At 48.4% G+C, this 25,456-nt stretch overlaps 1 protein-coding gene across 5 annotated transcripts in view; it reads left to right on the forward strand.

Moving 5' to 3' along the window:
• The window catches only part of PABPC4 (poly(A) binding protein cytoplasmic 4), a 164,980-nt gene that overhangs the window by 130,386 nt on the left and 9,138 nt on the right, over positions 1-25,456 (forward strand). For 3 of the 5 annotated variants that reach the window (XM_069622412.1, XM_069622409.1, XM_069622408.1), the window contains 3 exons: positions 8,923-9,042; positions 9,726-9,853; positions 10,645-10,738. In XM_069622412.1, coding sequence (XP_069478513.1) covers positions 8,923-9,042; positions 9,726-9,853; positions 10,645-10,738 — 342 coding nt within the window. The remainder of the gene's footprint in view (positions 1-8,922; positions 9,043-9,725; positions 9,854-10,644; positions 10,739-25,456) is intronic. The other 2 variants (XM_069622411.1, XM_069622410.1) reach the window with 1 other exon arrangement.

Raw genomic sequence — 25,456 nt, forward strand, 5'->3', positions numbered from 1 at the left:
GGGTGATACCCCGGGTAAAAAACCCAAAAAATCTAAACGCCGCGAGTCGCAGTACCCGGCGGAAAAGTCAACCCGAAAGCGCCTCGAGCCATCGGGAGATAAAGCATCATCGACGCCATCGTCGAAAACTCCTTCGAAACAGAGGTCGGCGCCATCGACGCCGTTGTCGAAGGATTCATCGGCGCATCAGTCGATCGAGTCGACGCCGACGTCGACGCCGATATCGACGCCGGTGAAGGAAAGAACCACGGCTACTCCACAGCCAACGGTTAGACAAAAGACCTCCGACTCGACGCCGAGAACGTCGACGTCGTTCTCGAGCAGGACTCCGATCCTTTCGAGTTCTTCGAGGCCTAGTACACATTTCTCGACGCTTTTCACGGCGCCTTCGAGTACTTTCACGTCGGTGTCGACGACATCGACGTTTTCAAGGCCTGTGATGATGGCTCCTTCTGCATTGGAAATGGGGTTTATACCATTCCAAAAACCAATGTATCCCCCTTTAACCTCGATTTTTGAGGAAAGGGAGGATTCAGACCAAGATATTGATTTACAGAGGACCACATCACCAGAGCCAGAGACTTTCGCCTCTGAGGAAGGAAGATTAAAAAATCTTCAGGATGCACTTCAGGAAGCTAGTGGCTTGGACACTTCTCCTGAAGCAGAATTTATCAAACCAGACCCAGGAGAACATGCGGAGACTCCATATAGAGCTCTGATGTCTAGAATCATAGAATTTATGGGTTGGTCTGCACCTTCTCCTGCCTTTCAGCAGGATGACCTCACTGACATACTGGACAAGGGCCCACAGGAGGATCCTGTGGTTCCATTTCACTCTGCTCTACAGAGAAGGATTTTGACAAACTGGGAAACGCCAGAAATTATCCCGGCAGTAAATAAAAAACTGTCAACAAAATACAGGGTGGCTAGTTCTGACCCTGAATATTTGTCAAAACACCCTACTCCTGAGAGCTTGGTTGTACAGGCTGCAACCTCATCAGGCAGCACATCTGCATACCCCACTGCTCCGCAGGATAGGGATGACAAAAAGTATGATGCCATGGCTAAGAAGGTTTTTTTCTGCCTGTAGCATGGCGTTAAAGTCTATTAACGCGACCTGTACGCTCGCTAGGTTCAGCCACACCCTTTGGGAGTGCGCTTCATCAGCGGCTGACTGCCTCCAAGAAGGAGAGGAAAGGGACGCATTTTTAAACATCATCAGGGATGGTAAAGATGCGATGTGCGAGACCCTACAAACTGGCCTAGATTCTGCTGACAGTATCAGCAGGGCCATGGCGGCAAGTACCACAATCCGCAGGCATGCGTGGTTGAGGAAGTCTGGTTTTGCCTCTGACGTGCAGACCAGGCTTTTGAATATGCCCTTTGACGGTTCTACCCTCTTTGGAAAGAAGGCGGATGACAGTTTGGAGAAACTGCAAACGTCCAAGGCAGCAGCCAAGTCATTGGGAGCTGCTATCCGTCAGAATACCTTTCGTCCTTCGGGATCATCGTGGAGAGGACGGTCCTTTCGTTACTATTCCTCATATGGAAGGGGCAGGGGACGACCGGCTCAAAGAGGCCAAGGAAGATTTACCCGTGGTGGACGGGGTAGGGGAAAGAAAGCCGCACCCGCAGGAGCAGGAGCCACTTTACCTTCGGCAACTGCATCAGCCGCTTCAAAACCACTCTGAGGTCTCCCCTCACAGAACACCAGTAGGGGGCAGGTTAACTCACCATCTGACGGAATGGCAGGCTATTACGTCAGATGCTTGGGCTCTGGAGACAGTGGCCCAAGGTTACTGCCTGCCCTTCCTACATATCCCTCAGAGTCATCCACCGGGGAACAACCCTTTGAAGCTTCCAGATCCGCTCCTCTTGCAGGAGGTTTTAGACCTGCTAGAGAAAGGTGCCATAGAACTGGTACCTGTAGCGGAAAGGAACAAGGGTTGGTACTCCCCCTACTTCATAATACCGAAGAAGGACGGAGGACTGAGACCCATCTTAGACTTACGGGAATTGAACAAATTCCTCCGAAAGGACAAGTTCAAGATGGTGACTCTCTCTCAGATCCTTCAGGCCCTCCAGCTTCAGGACTGGTTGGTATCTCTAGACCTCCAGGACGCTTATTTCCATGTGCCGATCCATCCCAGGCACAGGAGATACCTGAGGTTCGCAATTGGCAGCTCTCATTATCAATTTCGAGTTCTGCCATTTGGGCTAACCTCCGCCCCGAGGGTCTTTACCAAGCTAATGTCGGTTGTGGCTGCAAGTCTAAGGAGGGAAGGGATTCATGTCTACCCTTACCTAGACGATTGGTTGATCAGAGCTGTATCTTCGGAACAGGCTCAGAGACAACTAGATTATGTTTGCCACTTCCTTCACAAGCTGGGCTTCTCCCTCAATTTAAAGAAGTCACAGATGATACCATCACAGAGACTCCAATTCATTGGAGCAGTCCTGGACACTTCCCTGGGAAAAGCCTTGCCACCAGAGGTGAGGGCTCGAGATATTCTGCAGATGGTCATCAGATTTCAGAATGCCCAATATCTCCCAGCCTACGACTTTCTGAGGTTGCTAGGCCTCATGGCATCCTGCATATTCCTCGTGCCGGAGGCTCGCCTGAGAATGAGATCCCTCCAGTGGGCACTGAGAACTCAGTGGTCACAGTTCTCAGGAAGGATGACAGATCTCCTTCGGATCCCGGTCAAAGTAGCCCGAGACCTTCAGTGGTGGGCCTGTCGGGAGAACATCCTGAAAGGAGAAATGTTTTGGCAACCATGGCCGGAGATAACAGTAGTCACGGATGCCTCACTCACGGGGTGGGGAGCTCACGCCAACGACTTGACCATCAGCGGTCGTTGGTCTCCATCGGAGTCCAGACTACATATCAACCTGTTGGAGCTGAGAGCCATCAGACTAGCGCTGAAGGCTTTTCTGCCGTCTGTACGGGGAAGAAACGTCCTAATAATGACGGACAATACAGTGGCCATGCACTACCTCAACAAAAGAGGAGGCGTAGGCTCACTACCACTGTGCAGAGAGGCGATGCAGCTCTGGTTTTGGGCAATTCAGGAAGGAATCTCTCTATCGGCAATTCACCTAGCCGGAGAGAAGAACTTGACAGCGGACGCTCTGAGCAGGCAGAGCACAGTCTCTCACGAGTGGGAGATAGCTCAGGAAGTCCTTCAAGAGATCTTCGCCCTTTGGGGAACCCCTCAAGTGGATCTGTTCGCCACCAGTATCAACAGGAAGTGCGACAGATTTTGCTCAAGGGAATTTCCCCCGAGAGGAGCTCTAGGAGATGCGTTCGTAGTGGACTGGGAGTTCCCACTTCTGTACGCGTTCCCTCCGGTCCCTGTCATTCCTCAAATGATCAGGAGGTTGAGAAGGTTTCGGAAGACCATGATCCTAATTGCCCCGGATTGGGCCAGGAGAACGTGGTACCCGGACCTTCTAGACATGTCCATCTGCCCTCCAATTCGACTGCCATACAGAGAGGATCTTCTCTCGCAGAAGGAAGGTCAGGTTCTCCATCCAGCCATCAAGACCCTCAACCTTCACGCTTGGTGTCTGAAAGGTTGAGGTACAAGGATTGGGACCTTCCGGATGATGTTATGGAGGTGTTGCTTTCGGCCAGAAGGCCGGCAACTAAAACTCTATACCGCTGCCGTTGGAACAAATTTTGCAGCTGGTGCAGAGAAAAGAATATTGAACCCTTTTCTTGTGGTACACCTATGGTGTTGTCATTCTTACTTTACCTGGCTAATTCAGGCCTACAGGTTGGCACAATTAAGGGCTATCTCGCAGCGCTATCAATCTTTAAGCGCACTGCAGAGGAGCCTTCATACTTCAAAATTCCATTGGTAATACAATACCTAAAAGGATTAACTAATGTTTATCCCCCGAAACCTTTTCAAGTTCCCTTATGGGATTTAAACCTAATTTTAAACTTCCTAAAGGGTGCCCCTTTTGAACCACTACACTCTTGTTCATTGAAGCTTCTCACCCTCAAAACTGTTTTGCTAATAGCATTGACATCTGCTAGAAGGGTTAGCGAGTTGCAAGCCTTATCGTGTAAACCTCCACATACAATCTTTTACAAGGACAAAGTTGTTCTTCAGGTGAAGCCTAACTTCCTCCCGAAGGTAGTCTCGGAGTTTCACATCACTCAGAAGATTATATTACCTTCTTTCTACCCTCCTCCTCATCCGGGGAAGGAGGAAGAGAGACTGCACAGGCTGGACCCTAAGCGAGCCTTGAGCTTCTATATCAGCAGATTGGCTAAGATCAGACAAGCAGACCAACTCTTTGTAGGTTATGCAGGACATAAGTTGGGCCTTCCAATAACAAAACAAACCATCTCCAGATGGATTATTTTAGCCATTCTGGAGTGCTACAAATTGGCAGGAAAGGAGCCTCCTCAAAATCTAAGGGCTCATTCTACCAGGGGTATCGCAACATCCTCAGCCCTTCAAAGAGGGGTGCCAATTCGAGATATATGTGCGGCTGCCACATGGTCGTCCGCACATACATTTACCAAATTCTATAGCCTGGATTCCTCCTCTAGTCAAGAAACTAGATTCGGCAAGGCTGTGTTACACTCTGTCCATTCTGGAAGGGTAACATAACTTTTATTACTCCCGCCTCCAGTCACAATACCACTGCTATGGGAGTCTATCTAAGATAAGGAATACGTCGGAGGACACAATCCCTTCGAAGAACTAGTTACTCTTACCTTGTAACGTTCTTTCGATGGGATGTTCCTCCGACGTATTCCTTATCGACCCTCCCATCCATCCCCGCAGTATGACTTCCTGTGGGTTTGCAGCCTATGCTCCTTCAAGGTGATTAGTCTAATCCAAAAACATTACTGGGGACTACAAAACGGAACTGAGCAACGGACGCTGCGCGCGGCCTTTATAGGCAGGATGACGTCGACGTCGGCACGGAGGCCGTCGAGGGTCATCGACTCGGCGATCATCGACGCGCAGCGCCCTCTGGCGAAAAAATTTTCCGAGGCCAGCAAAGCTGAAGGATTTATATCTAAGATAAGGAATACGTCGGAGGAACATCCCATCGAAAGAACGTTACAAGGTAAGAGTAACTAGTTCGTCTTTTGGCTTGGAAGGCAGAGTCGACCGCTGGACGAAGGAACCGAAGAAGAACTTGAAGAGGACATCTGCTGCAACTCATGGACCGTTGGTTTGCCCGGTGAAGCCTTGCTGCTGTGCCGAAATGCCAAGTTCGCGTCAACAGAGAAGCCCCTGCACGGACGACTTCTCCTCTTGGTAAGGCACCTGGACATCCATCTCGGAGCTGGTTGAATTTCCACAGAGTTGCTGCTGGAAACCGTATAACCAGGGAAAGGAACACCAGATTGTGTATGTTGCTTTTAAGCTGGCCAAGAGCTCCGGGAAGATACTCCGGACTCCCAGGAAGCAGGACTGACCAAGCCCGAGCCCCCTCAACAGAGTGCGGGACCCCAGAAGCAAGGAAAGTCCATCTCCACAGCCAGGAACCGCAGTGTTGCTATTTGCGGTAGACTCGAGGAGCTGAAACACTGAACAGCCACTGAATTGAAGATTGCCGGTTGTGAGCGGTGACCATCCCATTGCAGTGCAGGAGTCCCCCGACGTCCTCCCTCTTGTCCCCACGACTGAGGCCCAGGAACAGTGAGATCTGCAGAGCTGCACAGGAACAGAAGTCATCTGCTGCACTTGTCTTCATTCTAAAAGTACTGTAAAGTCTGAGAGAATTTACCTCTTACTGTAGAGTTGCTTGTATCGTCTACTACTCACAAATCTAATCAGCTTGTGGCCCTACATTTGATTATTCTTTTTCTTCAAAGACTTCTAAAACACTGTGCGAAGACTTTCTGCTTACCTACAAAGAAGTGCTTCAGCTCATATAGACTTTTGCCCATTGACTTTGGCCTAGCCTCTTCTACTAAATGACTCTTATTGGGGGATCTGAAAGTATTTACCTGCTTAAGAATATTTGTGGTCTCTTGTATGTTCTAAATAACCTTGTCCTTTGACTTACTACTATATGATCCTAAATGCAACAGTGATATATTAATGTCCCCAGCACCCCAGCAATTGAAGTCACCTGAGGGTGTAGGTAGTGTCTGTGGGCCATCCTAAAAAGGTATCTACTGATTTAGAGATATTAAGAGTTTGTATTTCATTAAGTGTATTTGAGTGTTACTAGTATATTGCTCACTTCTGAAGAAGGCTTATTCTAACTGACTGATAAATAAATAATTGTTTATTCAAGAAACCTTGAGTGTAAGAGTTTATTTGAATACCTGTAACTGTAAATCTCTGTGTAACTCCCCTATAGCTCACATTGACCCCTCTTGAGATAAGCCTGGCTGCTCAACACGCTACCAAAACTGTGTAGTACAAGCTTATACCAAATGTTGGGTTCCCTATACCTGTAGTTAGTTGTGTGTAGTGTTACAGAGGGTACTGCATACAAACCTTGCCTAACAAAGTCTCTGTGAAAGGTACATTGTTTGATGCTAAAATGCAAACAAACGACAAAAGTGAATTAAGTGAAAGTAAACGTGAGCTTTGAGTCGAAGTGGAATGCTGGGGAGCCCACACCGGACGTCTCACGCCAGAGGCCTGTGGCTATCGGAGGAGAGGGATCTCCACATCAATGTTCTGGTGCTGCGGGCCTGTGGTGGTCTGTAAAAAGTGCCACACACATTTGAAAGTCTTCGATATCCGAAAGGGGTCTGAGCCCGATAGAGGGTGACCCGAAGTACAATGAGCTTGGGGAAGGGAGCCCCTTGCAAGTTTGTGTTGAACTGTGATATGAGTCGTCTGAGCCTGGCAAAGGAGGACCTACGTGAACTGTGTGCTGTAAGGTACAAGCTCGGCAGAGGGGTACCTTTGTGACCTTTACGTTGGAAAACATATTTGAAAATCAAGAAAGAGACTTTAAGGTGTAAGGCCAGGCGGGCCTTAATCCACGCTTGGAACTGCTTTGAGTGTTAGAAACTGGGCTAGAGTGTGTCATACTGCCTACAAGGACAGCCTTACTTTGTGAGGTTTAACGTGAGGAGAGCTGGTTCAACTACCTTTTATTCTTTTGAACACTGATTTTTCCTTTGCATACATTTCTCCTTTTTACACTTCCCCTGTACAAGAGGCAGGCCTTAGGTTTTTGTTAGCCAACGCCATTTTGCTTTGACGTAGTAACTGTACTTCTTGTTGCCAACATATATTTAATAATTCTCTTTGGTGTGGTTGGGGTGTGGCAGTATTCAGGCTGGAAAATGTATACATTAGACATTCGACCATAATTATGCCCTTTAAATGGAGATCACCATATTGTGGCATTCTTTGGCGAGCCCATGCCTCCCACCCCGGGCCTGGAGTGTTTGACCATGGCATCCTCCTACTCCGCCACTGGGCACAGTATGATGACGTGACTGGCTGCACCAAGTCCACTGTACATCGTGACAGTTAGGCGGGGTGATGGACGTGAGTGGCTGCACCCAGAAAGGGTCAATCGCCCAGAGCAACAGGCAGATGCCATCTTTACAATCAGCAGAGTGAGTGCCACTAAGAGAGTGTGTATTGGTAGGAGGTGCCAACAGGGACATTCTCTTCTTGTAGGTGGGGTGTTTGGAATTGGAAAATTAGGTGATTCAGAGTGAGAGTTGGCAAGCATGAGCGACAGCGATAATGAAAGGAGGGTGGTCTTGGAAGAGGAGTAACAGTGGTTGTTGAGCAACACTTCAAGAAGGCGTGAGGGCGGAAGCAGTGGGCGATTGGAAATGTAGAGAGAGCGATAGGAGAAGGAGAGCAGAGTTTCGATGAAATGATAAAGGGAGGGGAGTGAGTGGGCTGAGAGTGGCTGTGATTTTACCGGCCAAAAAATTTGATGCATTCTTTACCAAATAAAATCCATCGAAGAAATCAACAAATATTTTATTTTTTTATTTTGAGGGCCCCCCCCCCACCAAGCCCTCTATTTCCCTATGTTTTAACCCCCTCACCACCGGTTTTAACCCTTTACCCCCATATTCATATATTTTTTTAAACATTTTTATTTTCAATGGATTTTTTTTGTAAATAATGCATCAAAACTTTTTTTTCAGTAAAATCACTGGTTACTGTTGAGCCCAGGTGAAAGGGGAGCAGTGATGAAGAAATGCAGGGGCACATGTACTGGACTACCCCCCACCGCCCCCATTAATGTCAAGTATCAGGGGCATGTGCAAGGCTTCTAGCCTCGCTTAAATCAAGTATGGGGGGGGGGGCATGTACCAGCAGCCTTCTACCTTTGCATCAGTCATGCATCAGGGCACATGTAAGGCTCCTGCCCTCTCTTTGGTCATGCTCCAGCGCACATGTATAAGGCTCCTGCCCTTGCATCACTCGCGCATCAGGGGGGCATGACAAGGCCCCTACCCGTGCACTAGTCATGCATCAGGGGGGCATGTACAAGGCTCCTATCCTCGCATCACTCACACGTGTAAGGCTCCTACTCTCACACCAGTCACACATCAGGACACGTATGAGGCTTCTGCAATTGCACCCGCCACACATCAGGGCGCATGCATAAGGCTCCTGCCCTCGCATCACTCGCGCATCAGGGGGGCATAACAAGACTCCTACTACCCTTGCACCAGTCGCACATCAGGACACATGCATGAGGCCCCTGCATTCGCACCAGCTACCATTTATAAGGTTCCTATCCTCACATAACTCGCGCATGACAATGTTCCTACCCTTGCATCAGTCACACATCAGGGCACATGTATAAGACTCCTACCCTTGTGCCAGTCACGCGTTAAGGGGCATGTACAAGGCTCATGTCCTCGCACCAGCCATGCATCATGGCACATGTTAAGGCGTTTACCATTGCATCAGTCTGTGTCATGTCCTACATGCCCTTCTCTTACAGGTGGATTCCAGGGCATGCCGAACGCCATGAGGCAGAGTGGTCCACGCCCCCCACTGCGGCATATGGGGCCATCTGCCAACACTCAGGGATCCCGTGGCATCCCCCCTGCACAGAGAGTTGGTAAGGACAGGTCCTGCTGGTATCCCAGCAATCAACACTTAGGGGTGGGCACGTTGTGTAATAAACCATAAGAGGATTTCAGTGTTGCTTCCTGTCTCAGTTGCCTTCGGTTTGCAATGCGTCACAACCTTGGCTTGAGGCCTATATGCGCAGCAGCACACGGGTGTAGAATCACAGGTGTTAATTAGAGGTTATCTGGATGGTGCATTGACTAGAGATCCTGTGAAGCATGGCAGCAGTACTTGCTGGTACATTCTCACCAGTATTCCTGAAAGACCTGGGGAGTGAAGTACCAGACTCCAAACCCATCTAATCTAGGGGGATCCAGTCTCCTCCATTGACCTCTACACACTTAGGGCAGCAAGCATATGTACGGGAAGCGGTCTTGATTGCTCTGTGAACCCAGTGGCGCAGTCCCTGCATATGAGAGGTCCCCGATTGACCTCTGTGCAATTAGGGTCACGATCAATCGTTACATGAAGGGTCCCTGATTGCTGCATGAAACTGAGGATCCCCCAGTACTCCGTGAGTGCGTTTGTGTGTGTGTGTGTTTAGGACCCCACAGATGCAGTCTTTAGTGTTTGAAGGGGGTCCACCAGTCTCTCCCCACTTCCAGGCTCTGCTGCATCCCAATTTCTGTTTACTTCTGATTTTAGCGTTTTTCTCATTTGCTTTTTTTGCAGGAATTGCAACAGCTCCTCCGCCATTGGTACCTCGTCCACCCGTGGGTGGCCCTCCTCCAAGGCCCATTGCACCCTACAAATTCTCTTCCAACATCCGCGGTCCCCATCCAGCTATCCAGCCACTGCAGGTGGGATCCACATCCACCAAGGTGTGGGGGTTTGAATGAAGTAGAGATGTGGGGGTGGGGGGGGTTGGGCTTGCGATGAGGGTAGATGGTATGATGGGGCTGGGAGAGTTAGAGGTGGTTGGGTAAAAGGGGCCGTGGAGGAGGTGTGAGAAGGTGAGTGGGATGAACACTTAAAGGGAATTGCTTGGGTGATTATTAACCGCAGTCCCCCCCACCTTTGTAGTTCAAGTATTGTGGGATGGTATGAGGTTTGTCTTGTAGCAAGGTAGGTGTAGGGGGTTAGGCATGTGTAGGTGTGTGTTCTTTCATTGCTATGATATGTTAAAGGTTCTTATACCGCACACTGTCATCACCTGCATGGTCCCATGGTGCTCTGGCGTATCTTTAAAGCAAAAGGGTGAGGGGGGTGTACGTTGGTAGGACTGAACGGGAGAAAACTGCAAAAGAGCTGTGATGTGCTGCTGGCAGCTTCAGTTCGGTTTACACTGTTCTTTGAGCTTAGGTGTGCTTTTGGGTTGGTAGCCGCCAGGTGCTGTTGTGCAAGGCTATGTGTGGTTTGTTTTGTTGTTGCAATGTAGTGAAGTGCATGCAGTTTGTTGTGCTGTGGAGGTATGGTTGCGTTTGGTTCAGAGTTCGAGAGGTGAATGCAGAGGGGTGAGTAGGTTTTTATGTAGGGTTGGTTAGTGGCATCACTATCTAGAGGTGACGCATGCTAATCTTCCCAATTATATGTGGCGCAAGGCTAATCTTATTGTATTGATATTAACTTTCCATTACCCTTCTCCCCGTAGACTTCACAGCCTGCAGTCCATGTGCAGGGCCAGGAGCCCCTCACTGCCTCAATGTTGGCAGCTGCTCCCCCCCAGGAACAAAAGCAGATGCTGGGTAAGTGCACCGCTGCGGCTGCTCCTCAGAAATATGTGGCGTCACAGAAGTGTTAGTGGTTGGGGTCTCAGAAGTGTAGACAGATCTACTTCACAAATGATCTGCGGGGTGTGCATGGGTACGGGATGGTGGCACAGGGGCACAGCCTATGGTCTACAAAAGATGGGTGGAAGGGGAGTAGAAAGAGTGGTAAAACTGGGGAATTGGGGTTGACAAGAGCAACCCCGCAATTTGAGACATGTCAAATTTGTCAATTTGAGACAAGGATGATTGGAGAGATAAAACAAAGGCCTCAGAAAAGATCTTCATGGCGATTATGAAAGGGTGGAGATCAGGGTGACATAGCTGAAAGGAGCTCTAAGTTGAAAGAAGTGTCCTTCATGGGGCTTAGGAGAGGGTGGAGAGAAGGGTGATACAGGGATCTCAGAAGTGTCCTTCATGACGATTAGGAGATGGTGGAGAGAAGGGTGATACAGGGATCTCAGAGCTGAGAAGAGTGGCAGAGGGATCTCAGAAGTGTCCTTCATGATGATTAGGAGATGGTGGAGAGAAAGGTGATACAGGGATCTCAGAGCTGAGAAGAGTGGCAGAGGGATCTCAGAGGTGTCCTTCATGATGATTCGGAGGCACCGCCTTCTACCACTTAGCCGCAAAAACCTGGAACATCATCCCAAAAGAAATAAGGAACACCAAAGATCACCTTAAATTCAGAAAATTACTAAAAACCTGGCTCTTCAATACCGGAGACTAAAACCGAAACAGTAAGACAAATGACTAAACGGGAAAGGACATTGACAGACTCCTAGAACCGACTGAGAAGCACTCAGGGCACCGGGAGGGGTGACGCTGGACAGAATGATTCACATGCAAGACCCATGGAGACTGAGGCAACAACCCCAGCCAATCCTTACCATCCACCACCCGCCTGTATAGCTTCAACTGGGTACCACTGGGTTGTGGAACTGGCGAGATACCATCAATCACCACACTAACTGAGGTATGGACACTGGCAGGTGCTCTAGCCATGTGGGTGGGAGTGAGGAACATGCAAGGTTGTTAACGGAACAGGCGGAGGAGGCAGCGAGATGTTCAAGGGGCCTCGAATGCCAAACGGGCAAGATCTTTCAGAGGCACAGGGTGCCCAAGCCTACGCGAGCCCAACTGGTCAATTCAGGACAGAGATACCAACTAACCAATACCACTAACAATTTCCTCCTCTGCATACACCTCTCAAACTCCAAACCAAACACAACCACAAACCTCCAGCACAACACACTGCACAAACTTCAATAAACTGCAACAACAAAACAAAAAAACACACATAGACTCGCACATCAGTTCACGACGACTACCGGCCGCATACACCCCAGGCCCAGCCGACGGACCCACCGGGCTGAGGCTGCCAACAGCACATCAATGCACTCTTCCAGCCTCCACCCACTAACTCACCTTCCCTCCCTCTTTCAGAGCCGACAGTGCCAGGGGACCACCCCGGTGGTGATAGTGCGCGGTACAAATGTCCTTTAACATTAACATGATTAGGAGAGGGTGAAGAGAGGGTGAAGAGATGGGTGGTACAGGGATCTCAGAAGTGTCCTTCACGGCGATTAGGAGATGGTGGAGAGAAGGGTGGTACAGGAGTCTCAGAGTTGAGAGGAGTGGCAGAGGGATCTCAGAACTGTCCTACATGGCAATGCGAGGGGGGATGGAGAAGAGAGAGGTGACACCGTTCACTCCCTCTCAAAATAGCCCTTCACGATGATCGGGGCAGAGGAGTATGTTAATGGTGACACAGGGGTCACCAAAACAGAAATAAAAATAAAAAAATCTAAAAATCAGTGAGTCAAGCTTGTTTTATCTGTATTTTAATTTGGCAATATTTTGTATTAGTGAATACCATTGTCTATTAAGGGGGAGCTGTAACCTGCAGCTCGAAATATGTTTTGGACTAGGATTTGCATGATGCCTTATCACTGCCTACGCTTGCTTGGCCTGCTAGGGGCTGTAGTCAAAAACGGCTGGCGAGCCAAAGGGGTGCAGACCCTAAATTATCGTTGTTTTTTTTTCCTTTTGGTATGCTTTTTCTGTGAAATTTGTCAAGATCATCGTCCTTTGTAATATTTTGGTCTTCTGAAATTCTTCATAAATGTTTCTTCATAATCCGATAATCCAGCACAAGTCATTGTATGTACCCTAGTGGCGTGAGGAGGGCTGGTCTTCAGAGTCTTGAAAAGGACCGGGGAGGTCATTACATGTAGTCGAGTATTGTCAGGGGGCTGGTCCTGGGATGCTTGGGTAGGCCTGGTGGTCATTGTGTGTACTGTCAGGGGGCTGGTCCTGGGGTGCGTGGCTAGCCAGGAAGGTCACTGAATGCAGTCTAGTGTCAGGGGGGCTGGTCCTGGGATGCTTGGGTGAGTCAGGGAGGTATTTGCATGTTGTCTAGTAGCGTCAGGGGGGCTGGTCCTGTGATGCTTGGGTAGCCAGGAAAGTCATTGCATGTAGTTGAGCATTGTCAGGGGGGCTAATCCTGGGGTGCTTGGGTAGGCCTGGCACTCATTCCATGTAGTGTTGCGGGCTGGTCCTGGGATGCTTGGCTGGCCAGGAAAGTAATTGCATGCAGTCTAGTATCAGGAGGGCTGGTCCACGGATGCTTGGGTAAGCCATGGAGCTCTTTGCATGTAGGAGTAGTGTCAGGGGGGCTGGTCTTGGGATGCTTGGGTAGGCCTTGTGGTCATTGCGTGTAGTGTCAAGGGGGCTGGTCCTGGGATGCTTGGCTAGCCTGGAAAGTCATTGCATGCAGTCTACGGTCAGGGGGGCTGGTCCTGGGATGCTTGGGTGAGCCAGGGAGGTATTTGCATATAGTCGAGTAGTGTCAGGGGGGCTGGTCCTGGGATGCAAGTCTCAACTGAGAATAACAAAGCTAAAGTCACTGAGGGAAGTACTGCACGTCTGAAGAGTACCTTTGCTTAGAAGAAGAGTGGTCCAGCTGGCTTCTGTCTGGTTGCAGCTATGCAGATCCTGGGTTCCTGAGCCTCAGTGGTGGGGACAAGAGGGAGGACATCTGGAGGACTCCTGCGGCAGCAATTTAGAGGTCGGCGGCAGCTACGGGCTCTCTTCGGATCAGCGGCACTTCGCGGTTTCAGCACGCGATAAACAGCACCATCGCGGATCTTGGATACCGGTTGCGCTTCCTTCACTCCTTGAGTCCTGCACTCTGGTGAGGGGACTCGAGCTCTGGTTGTCCTGCTTCTGGAGGGTCCTTGGGAGACTCCTGGAGCTTCTGGCTGGATTGCAGCCGTTGCACTCGACTACGGATTTCTTGACCCCTGGCACTCGGTTCCTGCAGCAGCAAAGAAGTACAGCAAGTCGGGGAAGATGGTTCAGTGTAGTCTCGGGTTAGTTGGTCCCACTAGCCCAAGGGAAGAAGTCGTCCCTTCCGGAGCTTCCCTTGTCGATCAGAAAAAAAGAGTTCTGCACAGCAGCAGGACTTCACTTGGCAATTCAAAGGTCCAGGAGGATGCAGCAAGCTTCGTTCACAGTTTCTTCGTCGGCTGTTCTTCCAATTGGTCGACTCTGACTGTAGTCCCAAAACCCTCGCCTTTTTCTCCCATTCATGCACAGCCTAGGCTGTCACTCAAACAGCAGGGTGGCTTTCCTGAAAGGACAGCCAGCCAGCCAATCAGGACTGGGTGCATTCAGGAATTCCTAAAGACAAAGGACAGGGGAGTTTCGAGCACCTCCTTTACTTCGTGCCCTTTCAGACACACTGGAGCCAGAGGCGGTTTCCAGTATTGAAGCCTGCCAAAGGCAAAACAAACAAAGGGCTCAAATCTGGCCTGGCGCACATAATAAACCCCAAGAAAGACCTCACAAACAGAAAATGGCAAAAAAAGACCAGGCCATTTTGGCAAAATGGTCACCCATGAGTGCTATACTGCAGCTGAGGATTCAGCCTGCGGTAGAAAAGCACAATGGTAGGAACATTAAAGCACTGCCTGCAGCCATTTAAAGTAGTGAGGGTAACATAAAACATGTTACTTGAGAATGTAGGATAAGGGGCCACTAGGTAACACCCTCAGCACTCCACATATGATGGTGTGTGCTGGACCCACAAAGAGAAAGGTAAGTAAAGTCAATTTCACTTTACTATTCTTGGGAACTGTAGTTCACCCAAGAAAAGGTATTTAAACCTTATGAGAACTCTAAAGGATTTCTCTGTGACGCTGCACTGAAGGTGCTGTGTGTCACCATACAAAAAGTAGATGCCTATGGAGTTTGTCAGACTCGAAAAACATAGGAACCACATAATCAAAAATCAGGTCAAAACACATGAGAGAGTGAGGAAAAGGTCCCACTCAGCCCAGGGATAAAATTGTAAAGTCCTAAAGTCCAAAAAAAGAGCTAGGGTTCTCTAAGGTGGGAGGAATTTAGCACTAAAATATAAATTCTCCCTAACACATACTGAATGGTTTTGTAGGGCACAATGCGCACAGCACGGAGTGAGTACCAAAGCAGACATTACCAAGCCGCAATCATCACACTGCAAATTACTAGAGAGCAGATATCACAGTGGGAAGAGGTTGGGAAAATACCACAGCAGACTTTAACCAAGAGCAAACATCACCACATGTGAAAAGTTGAATCTAGAAGTGCATTTAGAAGTTGAATTTAGATGTGTGCCCAATAGCTTCTAAGTAAAAGTTGAATTTAGAAGTGCATGTAGAAGTGTGCCCAATAGACTATATATGAAAGTTGAATCTAGAAGTGGGCCCAATAGACTATATATGAAAGTTGAATCTAGACGTGTGCCCAATAGACTATATATGAATGTTGAATCTAGAAGTGTCCAATAGACTATATATGAAAGTTGAATCTAGATGTGTGCCCAATAGACTATATATGAAAGTTGAATCTAGAAGTGTGCCCAATAGCTTCTATGTGAAATTGAATTTAGAAGTGCATTTAGAAGTGAATTTAGAAGTGTGCCCAATAGCCTCTCTGTGAAAGTTGAATCTGGAAGTGTGCCCAATAGCCTCTCTGTGAAAGCTGAATTTAGAAGTGTGCCCAATAGACTCTATGTGAAAGTTGAATTTAGAAGTTGAATTTAGAAGTACATTTCAAAGTTGAATTTAGAAGTGCGCCCAATAGCCTCTCTATGAAAGTTAATTTTAGAAGGGTGCCCAAAAACCTCTCTGGGAAAGTTGAATTTAGAAGTGTGCCCAATATCCTAATAGCCTGCCCGGTTGAACCGACTAATATCATCTCTGTGTACAGTTGAATTTAGAAGTGTACCTAAAAACGCCTCTGTGCAAAACTCAAATTTAGAAGCGTGTCTAAATAGCTGTGCTTAATTATATGTGCAAAACTCGAATTTAGAAGCGCGCCTAAATATCTGTGCAAAACTCGAATTTAGAAGTGTGCCTAAATATCCCCCAGCCCAAAGTTGAAGTTGGAAGTGTCCCTAAATATCCTCTTTGTGCAAAGCTAAACTTAGAAGTAGACCTAATAGCGCGCCCTAGTTGAATTCAGAAGTATTCCTAAGACCCTCTCTGTGCAAATTGAACTTGGAAGTGTGCCTAATAAGCTCTCTGTATACACTGAACTTGGAAGTATGCCTAATATCCTCTCTGTGTACATAATAGCCCCCTCTGTGCAATAGTGTGCCCAGTAGCGTTGAGTTATTAGCTGAATATAGAAGCATCCCTAATATCCTATCTGTACAAAACGCAAATTTAGAAGTGAGCCTAATAGCACCCCTTGCTTGAATCTAGAAGTGTGCCTAATAGCGTGCCCCCACTGAATTTAGAATTACAATTAGAAAGCCCTCCTAAACTGCACCTAAAAGTCCAACAAAAACCATACCTGGGGTGTTGCTACATTCAATTTCTCCCTAAATAGCTTTCCTCTATCCCTGCTTACTAGAAGAAAGCTTACCCAACAGCGTAGCTGTGCTCTAGCTGCAACTAAACAAGCCGCCCAAACAGCATATCCTAAGGTCTAGCTACACCTCAAAATGGCCTAATATCTGCAACCTAGTAAAAGTAGTACACTAAAACCTAGAATAAGTGAATAATATCACCCGGCTTAGTGGAACCCTGGAACCAAGACTAATCTCACCCAGTGATATAACCGAATTTATAAAGTCCAATAAACTGTAAGTTGCACTTGAAACCACACCCGATTGCTCGTACTAATCATGAGTGCACCCACTCCACTAGGGTTTGCCGGAAACGACCACCGTGGACCGCCCCCACTCCCCGGTCTGCCTTCCCTCCCATCCTCCCCTTCCCAAATCTTCCCACCATCCTTCACATTCCATACTCTTCCCCTCTCCAAGCACCAAGCCAGAGGGGCACGATGGCGAGCCAACCACCCTAAGAGCACTGCTCCCCCGAATCTCACCACCGACCAGCCCACGTTGATCATGCCCGCTCCCCTCACTACCCTACTGGGCACACCCCGCCCTGCAATCATCCACACCCCGCCTTTCCCACAAACCCCCGCCAACCGCACTCTTTCCCCTCCCTAAAAACTGCACCCCTAGCAAGAACCAAAGCCTCGTCCCTCTCCCCCTCTGACGCCCTTACCCTCTCTCACACTCCAATCCCAACAAAGACACTAAAGAGGAAACGTACCTGGTCCCCCTCAATCTCTCAGCACTCTCCGCCTCCCCTGTCTCGACCCACCACCTCTTTCCCCCAATCACCTACTTCCCCCCTCGCTTCACCCTTCCTGAAACCCCTATCCCTCGATTTCTCATCAACTGCAACTGAAACTCCTAACCGCCCACACCCCACCTTCAAATCCCCCGAGCCAAACCCAATCATCCTAACACACGCTGCCACCGACGCCCGAAACCCGCCAACCTTTCTGCTTTCCCACTATTCCTGCCGAGCATCAACCCCCCTACCCCTCTCCAGATTCCACCTTCTCCGCCCCCACCCCCTTCCGCTCCAGCTCCTACACCAACCTCGCCTGCCGACGTGAACTGCATCCTATTTAATGCCCGATCCGTAGCAAAAAACAGACACTGCATCTTTGACCTCCTCGCCTCTGACAAACCAGACCTGGTTTTCATCACCGAAACTTGGTTCTCTGATGACTTCGCCCCAATCGCCAATGAAGCCTTCCCTCCTGACTACTCTCTCATCCCAGTGAACCGTCCCTCTAGAGGTGGGGGAGTAGCATTTGTCTTCAATTCTCACTTCCACGCCTCAATCATCGACAACCAACCTTCCATTCCTTCCTGCGAATCACTCCTCGTTAAACTATCCCTCTCCCCATCATTCTCACACAGCTTCCTAATAATCTACATACCCCCTGGCTACGATAGACAATTCTCAAACAACTTCTGCGACTCTATTGCCACCCTACAACTAAACCATCCCAACCTCACCCTTCTTGGAGACTTCAACATATGGCTCGACATCCCCACCAATCCTATGAAACACTCTCTGGTTGACGGCCTAGACGCAACTAACCTCCAACCCCACTTAAACGGCCTGACTCACTATAAAGGACACACTCTTCATGCCATCTTTAGCTCCCACAACCGGATTCATTTAAACCCCCCAACCCCTATCATCTGGTCCGATCACTTCATTGTTTCTTTTGCCATTCGTTCACCCGACCCCCTTCCCGTACTCTGGAAAAAACTAATAATCGTTCCAGACCTAGCCGACGCACTCCTCCAGTCTCCACCACCTACCTGCCAACTCAATAAACTAACACCCGACGCCTTTGACTCATGGCTCAATGCATCACTAATGCAGCTCACACCCTCTTGCAAACCATCAACCCGCTGTGGCCTGTTCCCCAGATGGTTCACTCCTGAGTTGAAGACCACTAAACAGCTATATAAATACCTAGAACGCAAATGGCAGAAAGACAAAACCCAGGAGAGCAGGGCCACCTTGGCCCGACACCTTCATCAGTACAAGGCCGAAATCCGAAAAGCAAAAAAAGCCCACTACAACTCCCGAATCCTAAACTGCAAAAACCCCAGCAAAGAAATTCACAAAATCATCTCCGAATTCACCAAACCGGCATGCACCACGACCGTCCCGACCCCCTCACAATCTCTGTGTGACTCACTCTCTCTCCACTTTTACACCACAGCTCTCGAAAGAACAAATGCTCTAGCCACCAAACTGGCTTTCTTACATCCACCAGGCAATACCCCCCGCCCATACTGGCCAACCCTCCGCCTGCGACCACTACACAACCAACGACCAACGTTCGAATCCTTTAGTCCAACATCACCAGACCAATTTCTCAAACTTCTATCTGCCCGCAAACCATCTGGCTCTCTGCTGGACCCTTGCCCGGCCACAACCCTCAAAGAAATGTTCGCCGCCTCCTGCGCAGGAGAACACGCCAGATCCATCATAAATGACTCCCTTTCCTCTGGTATCTTTCCCGACGCATTCAAAACGGTTTATGTCAAACCTCTAATAAAAAAACCTTCCATCGACCCCTTGAGCCCAAAAACTACTGTCCCATCTCAAACACCAGGTTCCTTGCCAAACTCATTGACCGGACCGCCTACTCCCAACTAAATGCCTTTGTCGAAGCCAACAATCTCCTAGACCCCGCACAATCGGGCTTCAGAGCCCGTCACAGAACTGAAACCACCCTAACCTCAATCTGGGATGACCTTAAAATGACAGCAGACTCTGCGGGATGCACGCATTATTCCTTCTTGACCTATCCGCAGCCTTCGACACAATCACTCAATCCTCCTGGACCGCCTCCACTCCCTAGGAATTCGTGGAACCGCTCTTAAATGGATAGCTTAATTCCTCAAAGATAGGTACCAAATAAAGATACTCTCCACCTATTCCTCCCAAGCCCGACCAGTCGACACGGGAGTCCCACAAGGAGCATGCCTATCTGCCCTCCTGTTCAATCTCTACTTGATCACCCTCCCACCAATAATTCGTTCACACAACATCATGTGTTACAACTACGCCGACGACACTAAGCTAATTCTAAAACTCCTGAACTCAAATCCCAACTCCTGACCTGGCCTCCTGCCTCCTTGACATAGAGCTCTGGATGAGACAAAGCGACCTCTTGCTAAACCCCTCCAAAACGGAAATCATGGTATGTGGCAACTCCGAACTTCTTCCGCACCCTCTACCCTGGCCATCCGCCATGGGTAACTCACCGACCCCCTCCAACTAAGTGAAAAATCTTGGATGCACCCTTGACTCCGAGCTAACACTCTCGCGCCAAGTCAACAACGTCTCAAAGTCCTGCCAGTACCACCTTAAAACCCTTAGGCACATCTTTCCATATCTCTCCTTCCCCAACAGACTCTCTGCGGTCCAATCAATCGTAATATGAAGACTTGACTACGCAAACACCCTATACCTCGGAGTCCATGCGTACCAACTGAATAAACTCCAAAGGGCACAAAAGGCTGCAGCCAAACTGCTACTTGCGCTCGGCTCAAGAGACCACATCTCCCCAGCCCTTAAGATGCTGCACTGGCTTCCATTAGCCCGAAGGGTGACTTTCAAAACCTTATGCATCTCCCATCGAGCATTGCATAAAACCGGACCTCAATATCTTCAAGACAAGCTAAAACCCTATCACCTTCCACGCACCCTAAGATCAAGCTCAGCCGGCCTCCTAGTCATACCTAAGACAAACTCAGTCAGGTTAGGCAGATCATCATTCTCAGCCTTGGCCCCCACGCTGTGGAACACCCTCACTCCCCACATCCGCCTAACTGAGGATTTAATGTCTTTCCGCAAACTACTGAAAACCTGGCTCTTCCCCTAAAACCAACCCGTATGCAAACTAACCCAAACAGACTAACAGCATCTCAATGACACCAATCCAACAAACTACCTGATGCGAGAAATCAACAGCTAATAACCCCTAATATAAACTAAAAAGACAAACAGAATTAAACGAGAAAAGTAGATCAAAGCAGTGAAGTAGATAATAAGAATAAATCTTACGGAAACAGCAACGCGCTCTAAACTAATAAAATGGATATAACGTATGACGAATGAACAAAGTGAATGGCGTGGATGAAATAGATTGGATGAATCGTGTGGAACAAATGAATGCGCTGAGTGGAAGAACGCGTTGAACAGATGAGTATTTAGATCGGATGACTGTATAGAATGGATGAATATGTCGAGCGGTTGGGTATGTAGAGCGGTTGGGTGTGCAGAGCAGTTGGGTGTGCAGAGTGGACGAGCATGGAGAACGGATGAGTGCGCAAATACAGAGAAGGCTGTAGAACGCAGGAGTGCCTAGAACAGATGAACGTGCAGAACGGGTGAACGTAAACCGGATGAGTGTGTAGAGCGGATGAGTATGTACAGCAGATGAGTATGAATAGCGGCTGAGTGCGGAAGGCCGGAGAGTGTGTAGATCGCTGGAGCAGATGAATGTGCAGATCTGACAAATGTATAGAGCGGATGAGGGTCTAGAGCGGGTGAGGGTCTAGAGCGGGTGAGGGTCTAGAGCGGGTGAGGGTCTAGAGCGGGTGAGGGTCTAGAGCGGGTGAGGGTCTAGAGCGGGTGAGGGCCTAGAGCGGGTGAGGGCCTAGAGCGGGTGAGGGCCTAGAGCGGGTGAGGGCCTAGAGCGGGTGAGGGCCTAGAGCGGGTGAGGGCCTAGAGTGGCTGAGGGCCTAGAGTGGATGAGCGTATAGAACGGATGATTATATAGAACGGAATACTGCGGATGAGCGAACGGCTTTATAGGGCTGATGAGTGCATATAGCAGTTGAATGCGTAGAAAGAACGAGTGCACAGAGCGGATGGGTGCGGGGAGCTGGTGAGTGCGGGTAATCGCATAGAGTGGGTGGATGCATAGAGCAGGTGAATGTATAGAGCATACAAGGGCATAAAGCAGACAAATGCCTAGAGCGGATGAGTTGCGTAGAACGGATAAGTATGTAGAACGGATGAGTGCGGAATGCATGCAGAGCAGATGAGTGCGCCGGATGGATGAGCAGAGCGGGATGGATGAGCAGAGCAAAAGAATGTGTAGAGTGGATGATTGCATTGAACAGACTAGTGGGTAGAGCCAACAAGTGTATATGAGTGCATATGAGCGAATGAGTACATATGAAAAGAGTGGTGCGTAGAGCGGATGAGTGCGTAGAGCGGGTCGAGTCAGTAAAACAGACGAATGTGTGAGGGCATAAAGTGGACGAGTGCCTAGAGTGGACAAGTGCCTAGAGCCGATGAGTCGCGTAGAACAAATGAGTACGTAGAACGGGTGAGTGCAGAATGCATGCAGTGTGGATGAGTGCGTAGAACGGATGAGTACGTAGAGCTGCTGAATGCGTAGAGCAGACGGAACGAGTGAAGTATGTAGATGGATCAGGTGTCGCATATGGATAGAACGAGTGATATATGTGAATAGAATGGACCTCATATATGGATGGATCGGGTGACGTACGTGGATGGATCGGGTGACGTACATGGATGGATCGGGCGCCGTACGTGGATGAAACATGTGAAACAGATGAATGGAAAGGATGAAGTATGAAGATGGTACGGGTGAAATATGTGGATGGTATGTATATAACAACTTAGATTTCACCGAATGGTACAGTTGAAATATGTGGATGGAGTGCATAAAACAACTTAGAATGAACAGATCGGAGTAAATAGAGCAGATTTGAGTGTGTGGGGCGGACAGGAGTGCGTGGGGCGGACAGGAATGCGTGGGTGCGTCGAGCGGACCGGAGTGTGTGGAGCAGACTGGAGCGCATGGAACGGACTGGAGCGCATGGAACGGACTGGAGCGCATAGAATTGCGTCACACATATAGTATGGCTTGGATTGCAGAGAACGTTTGAAAGAGCATATAACCCATCATATCTCAACACCACGCTTACTCTCTTCTTTACACCACCACTCAACTAGAACACAGAGATACTATGACACCATTCGGTATAAATGTTCTCATACCAACATCTTCCGCACACTCCCCATCATTCTAAGTAAACACTGCTGGTTTCACACCCCCCAGCCAGGCGTTCCCCTCAGGCCTAACGCAGCCACAATCGGCCTGGATAAATCCTGCCAGAACGAACACATACTCCTGATCTCTCAACCACCACACCTACTGCTAAGAAGCAGCTATTACACGAATACCGCACCTGCTGCACACATATCCGGTGCTCACACGCACCTTTGACTCTCTCTACTGATCCGAACTTCGGTTCCCGAGGGTGTTCAACCTACCAGCGCCTTCAGACCATACCAATGGTACATAAGGCGCTATATAAAGTCAACATAACATACACAGATGACCACAACATATATAAGGTAGCAAAAACCGTAGGTTTTTATCTAGACTCTGCCTTAACCAGTCAGAGACAAATTAATGCCACTGCTTCCTCTACAGCATATACATCAAAATTGATAATGCTTGCCGACCATTCTTGAATACCAACAGCTGTCTCACTCTTACAAGAGCCCTTATACTGTCCAAATTGGACTATTGTAATACTCTCTACTTGGGCACCGGTCAAAGGAATCTGCACAAGCTACAAGTATTGCAAAATAATGCCCTTAGAGCTGCCCTCAACATCCCTCGCTCCAACCACATTACACAAATTAGACAAAATTCCAACTGGCTCCCTATCTACGATAGGATCACCTTCAGAACTCTCATGATCACTCATAAGTGCATCAACGACTCAGCACCCAAGTACTTGTTGAATAAATTCTCTAGGAAGGAGTCTTCCAGGCCTACTAGAACAAACTACACCCATTGTCTAAACATTCCGACATTCAAACGTAGCAAAGATGGAGGCTATAGCTTCCCAGTGTTAGCGGCCAAGACTTGGAACAAGCTCCCACCTGCACTAAGAACCAACCCTGTGTTCCGCTCATTTCGGAAAAAAAGAAAATCTTGGCTACTCTCACAATCTAACTTAATAACCTCCATGCTCTATCGTGATTTCCAGACTCAGCAACCCTCCTGACCATGCCCATAGCCCAGGTTTGTTACTTTCACCGGCCACGTGGCCAGTTGAATTCCTACCCTATGCTTTACTATGAACCTGCTCTTGTACATCTTGTTAATTCTCATTACCATGTATATATATATATATATATATATGTAAATGTTATAATTTTTACCCACTACTGTATATGTTATTGTTTCTTGTATTGCATACACTACTGTAACCTTGTACCCTATGAAGAGCTCCCAGATACCTTCGGGTCCGGTGCGCTATATAAGCAAATAAAACAAACAATATACAGATGACAAGACAACACACAATCAGTGTCTGGTTTAAACAAATATAGAAGAACTTGCACTAAGGCAGGATTCCGCCTGCCCTTGGATATGCAGGGATGTGCACTTGAATCTTTCTCTGTTCAACAAGCAACCTGGCATTAAATTGAAACGTTAAGAATGGAATACGCTCCTGCATATGAATGGCCTCCATCCGTCCTGAGGATGCGTTGTCATCAAGTGGAGCTATTGTGTGCCTTGTGCCTACAGCTCGTGTCTGCTGTATGCCTCTTGGGTGAGCTAAGGTTCACGCTTCCATGCAGCGTGTCCTTTAGAAGGGATGTTTCTTTCTCTCCATTGTATCCGTCCTAGAGTAGTTCACTCTGAAGTATAATTTATGCAAGTGGCACATTGCAAATCTCCCAAGAATACAGTATTAAAAAAGTTCAGAGGCAGCTATGCTTGCAACATCTGACCCTCTTGAACAAATGGGCACAAACATTTCTCTCTAAAGTAGAACCCCTGTGTCAACATTGGCACCAGGTTGTTCATCCCACCCCTTGCTACTGCCAATTTCCCCTACGTTTCCGTTACATATCTGTTTCTCATTCAAGAAACAGAAAACACTAGACAAGCAAACTAGTGAGTTTGATAAGGCATTAGAAAAGAGGTCAAGACTACACTGCCCGCCTGTCTCCCAATCCATTGTCTTCCAACTCATCATTAGTGCCATTGAGCATTCAACGGCGACCTCGGTCGTCCATCGGGCATAAAGGAATTCCCCAGTAATGCCCTTGTTTTACAGAATTAAGTTGTACGGCGCCTCTGAATATCTTTCAGCGGGCAACCCTCATGCAGTCAGGGAGTTAGTGTTTTGAACATGCTGGCACATACAACATTTACATTAAACTCGGGCGTGTTAGGATGTCTTTTGGTAAGGATCATGTTGACTCTCATGATTAAGTTGCACAAATAGTTCTCTACTGACCAATAGTGGTCTCCAAAACCAAACCATGGCTGCTTTCCTGCAGACATTTTGCTATTTTTCTTTTTGCCTTCTTTTATTCGTTACCCCATATCTGTCACATTTTAAATCGGGGGGTGGGGTCTGGGGGGCCTTACGTGCGTCATTCATCAGACCCATGTGACCTCCACAGACAGCGTATTGGTGACATACAGTGGCCCTGACACCAGCAAAGCAGCATTGAATTCACTGCTTCCATCTATTTTCATGACGTTTGTAATCCAGGATGTACTTCCCTTGTATTACTCCAGGTGTAAATAGCATCCCAAAGCCAAGTTGTCAGAAAGACCTTCTTAGACCCCATGTTTAGGATTCAGGAAGATCGATCCATTAGCGGGGCTACTCCTTTCAATGCCTGATTTTCCTACACGTAAGTGTGGCAGATCACTGTGAGAATGCACTCTTAGGAGAGCAGCAGGGTGCTAAGAGTACAATGTGACATGCCAAGGGCACTATTTGGGCCGACTGCAGTG

This window comes from Ambystoma mexicanum, chromosome 11 (genome assembly GCF_040938575.1).
Source record: "Ambystoma mexicanum isolate Mex_15411 chromosome 11, UKY_AmexF1_1, whole genome shotgun sequence".
NCBI lineage: Eukaryota > Metazoa > Chordata > Amphibia > Caudata > Ambystomatidae > Ambystoma > Ambystoma mexicanum.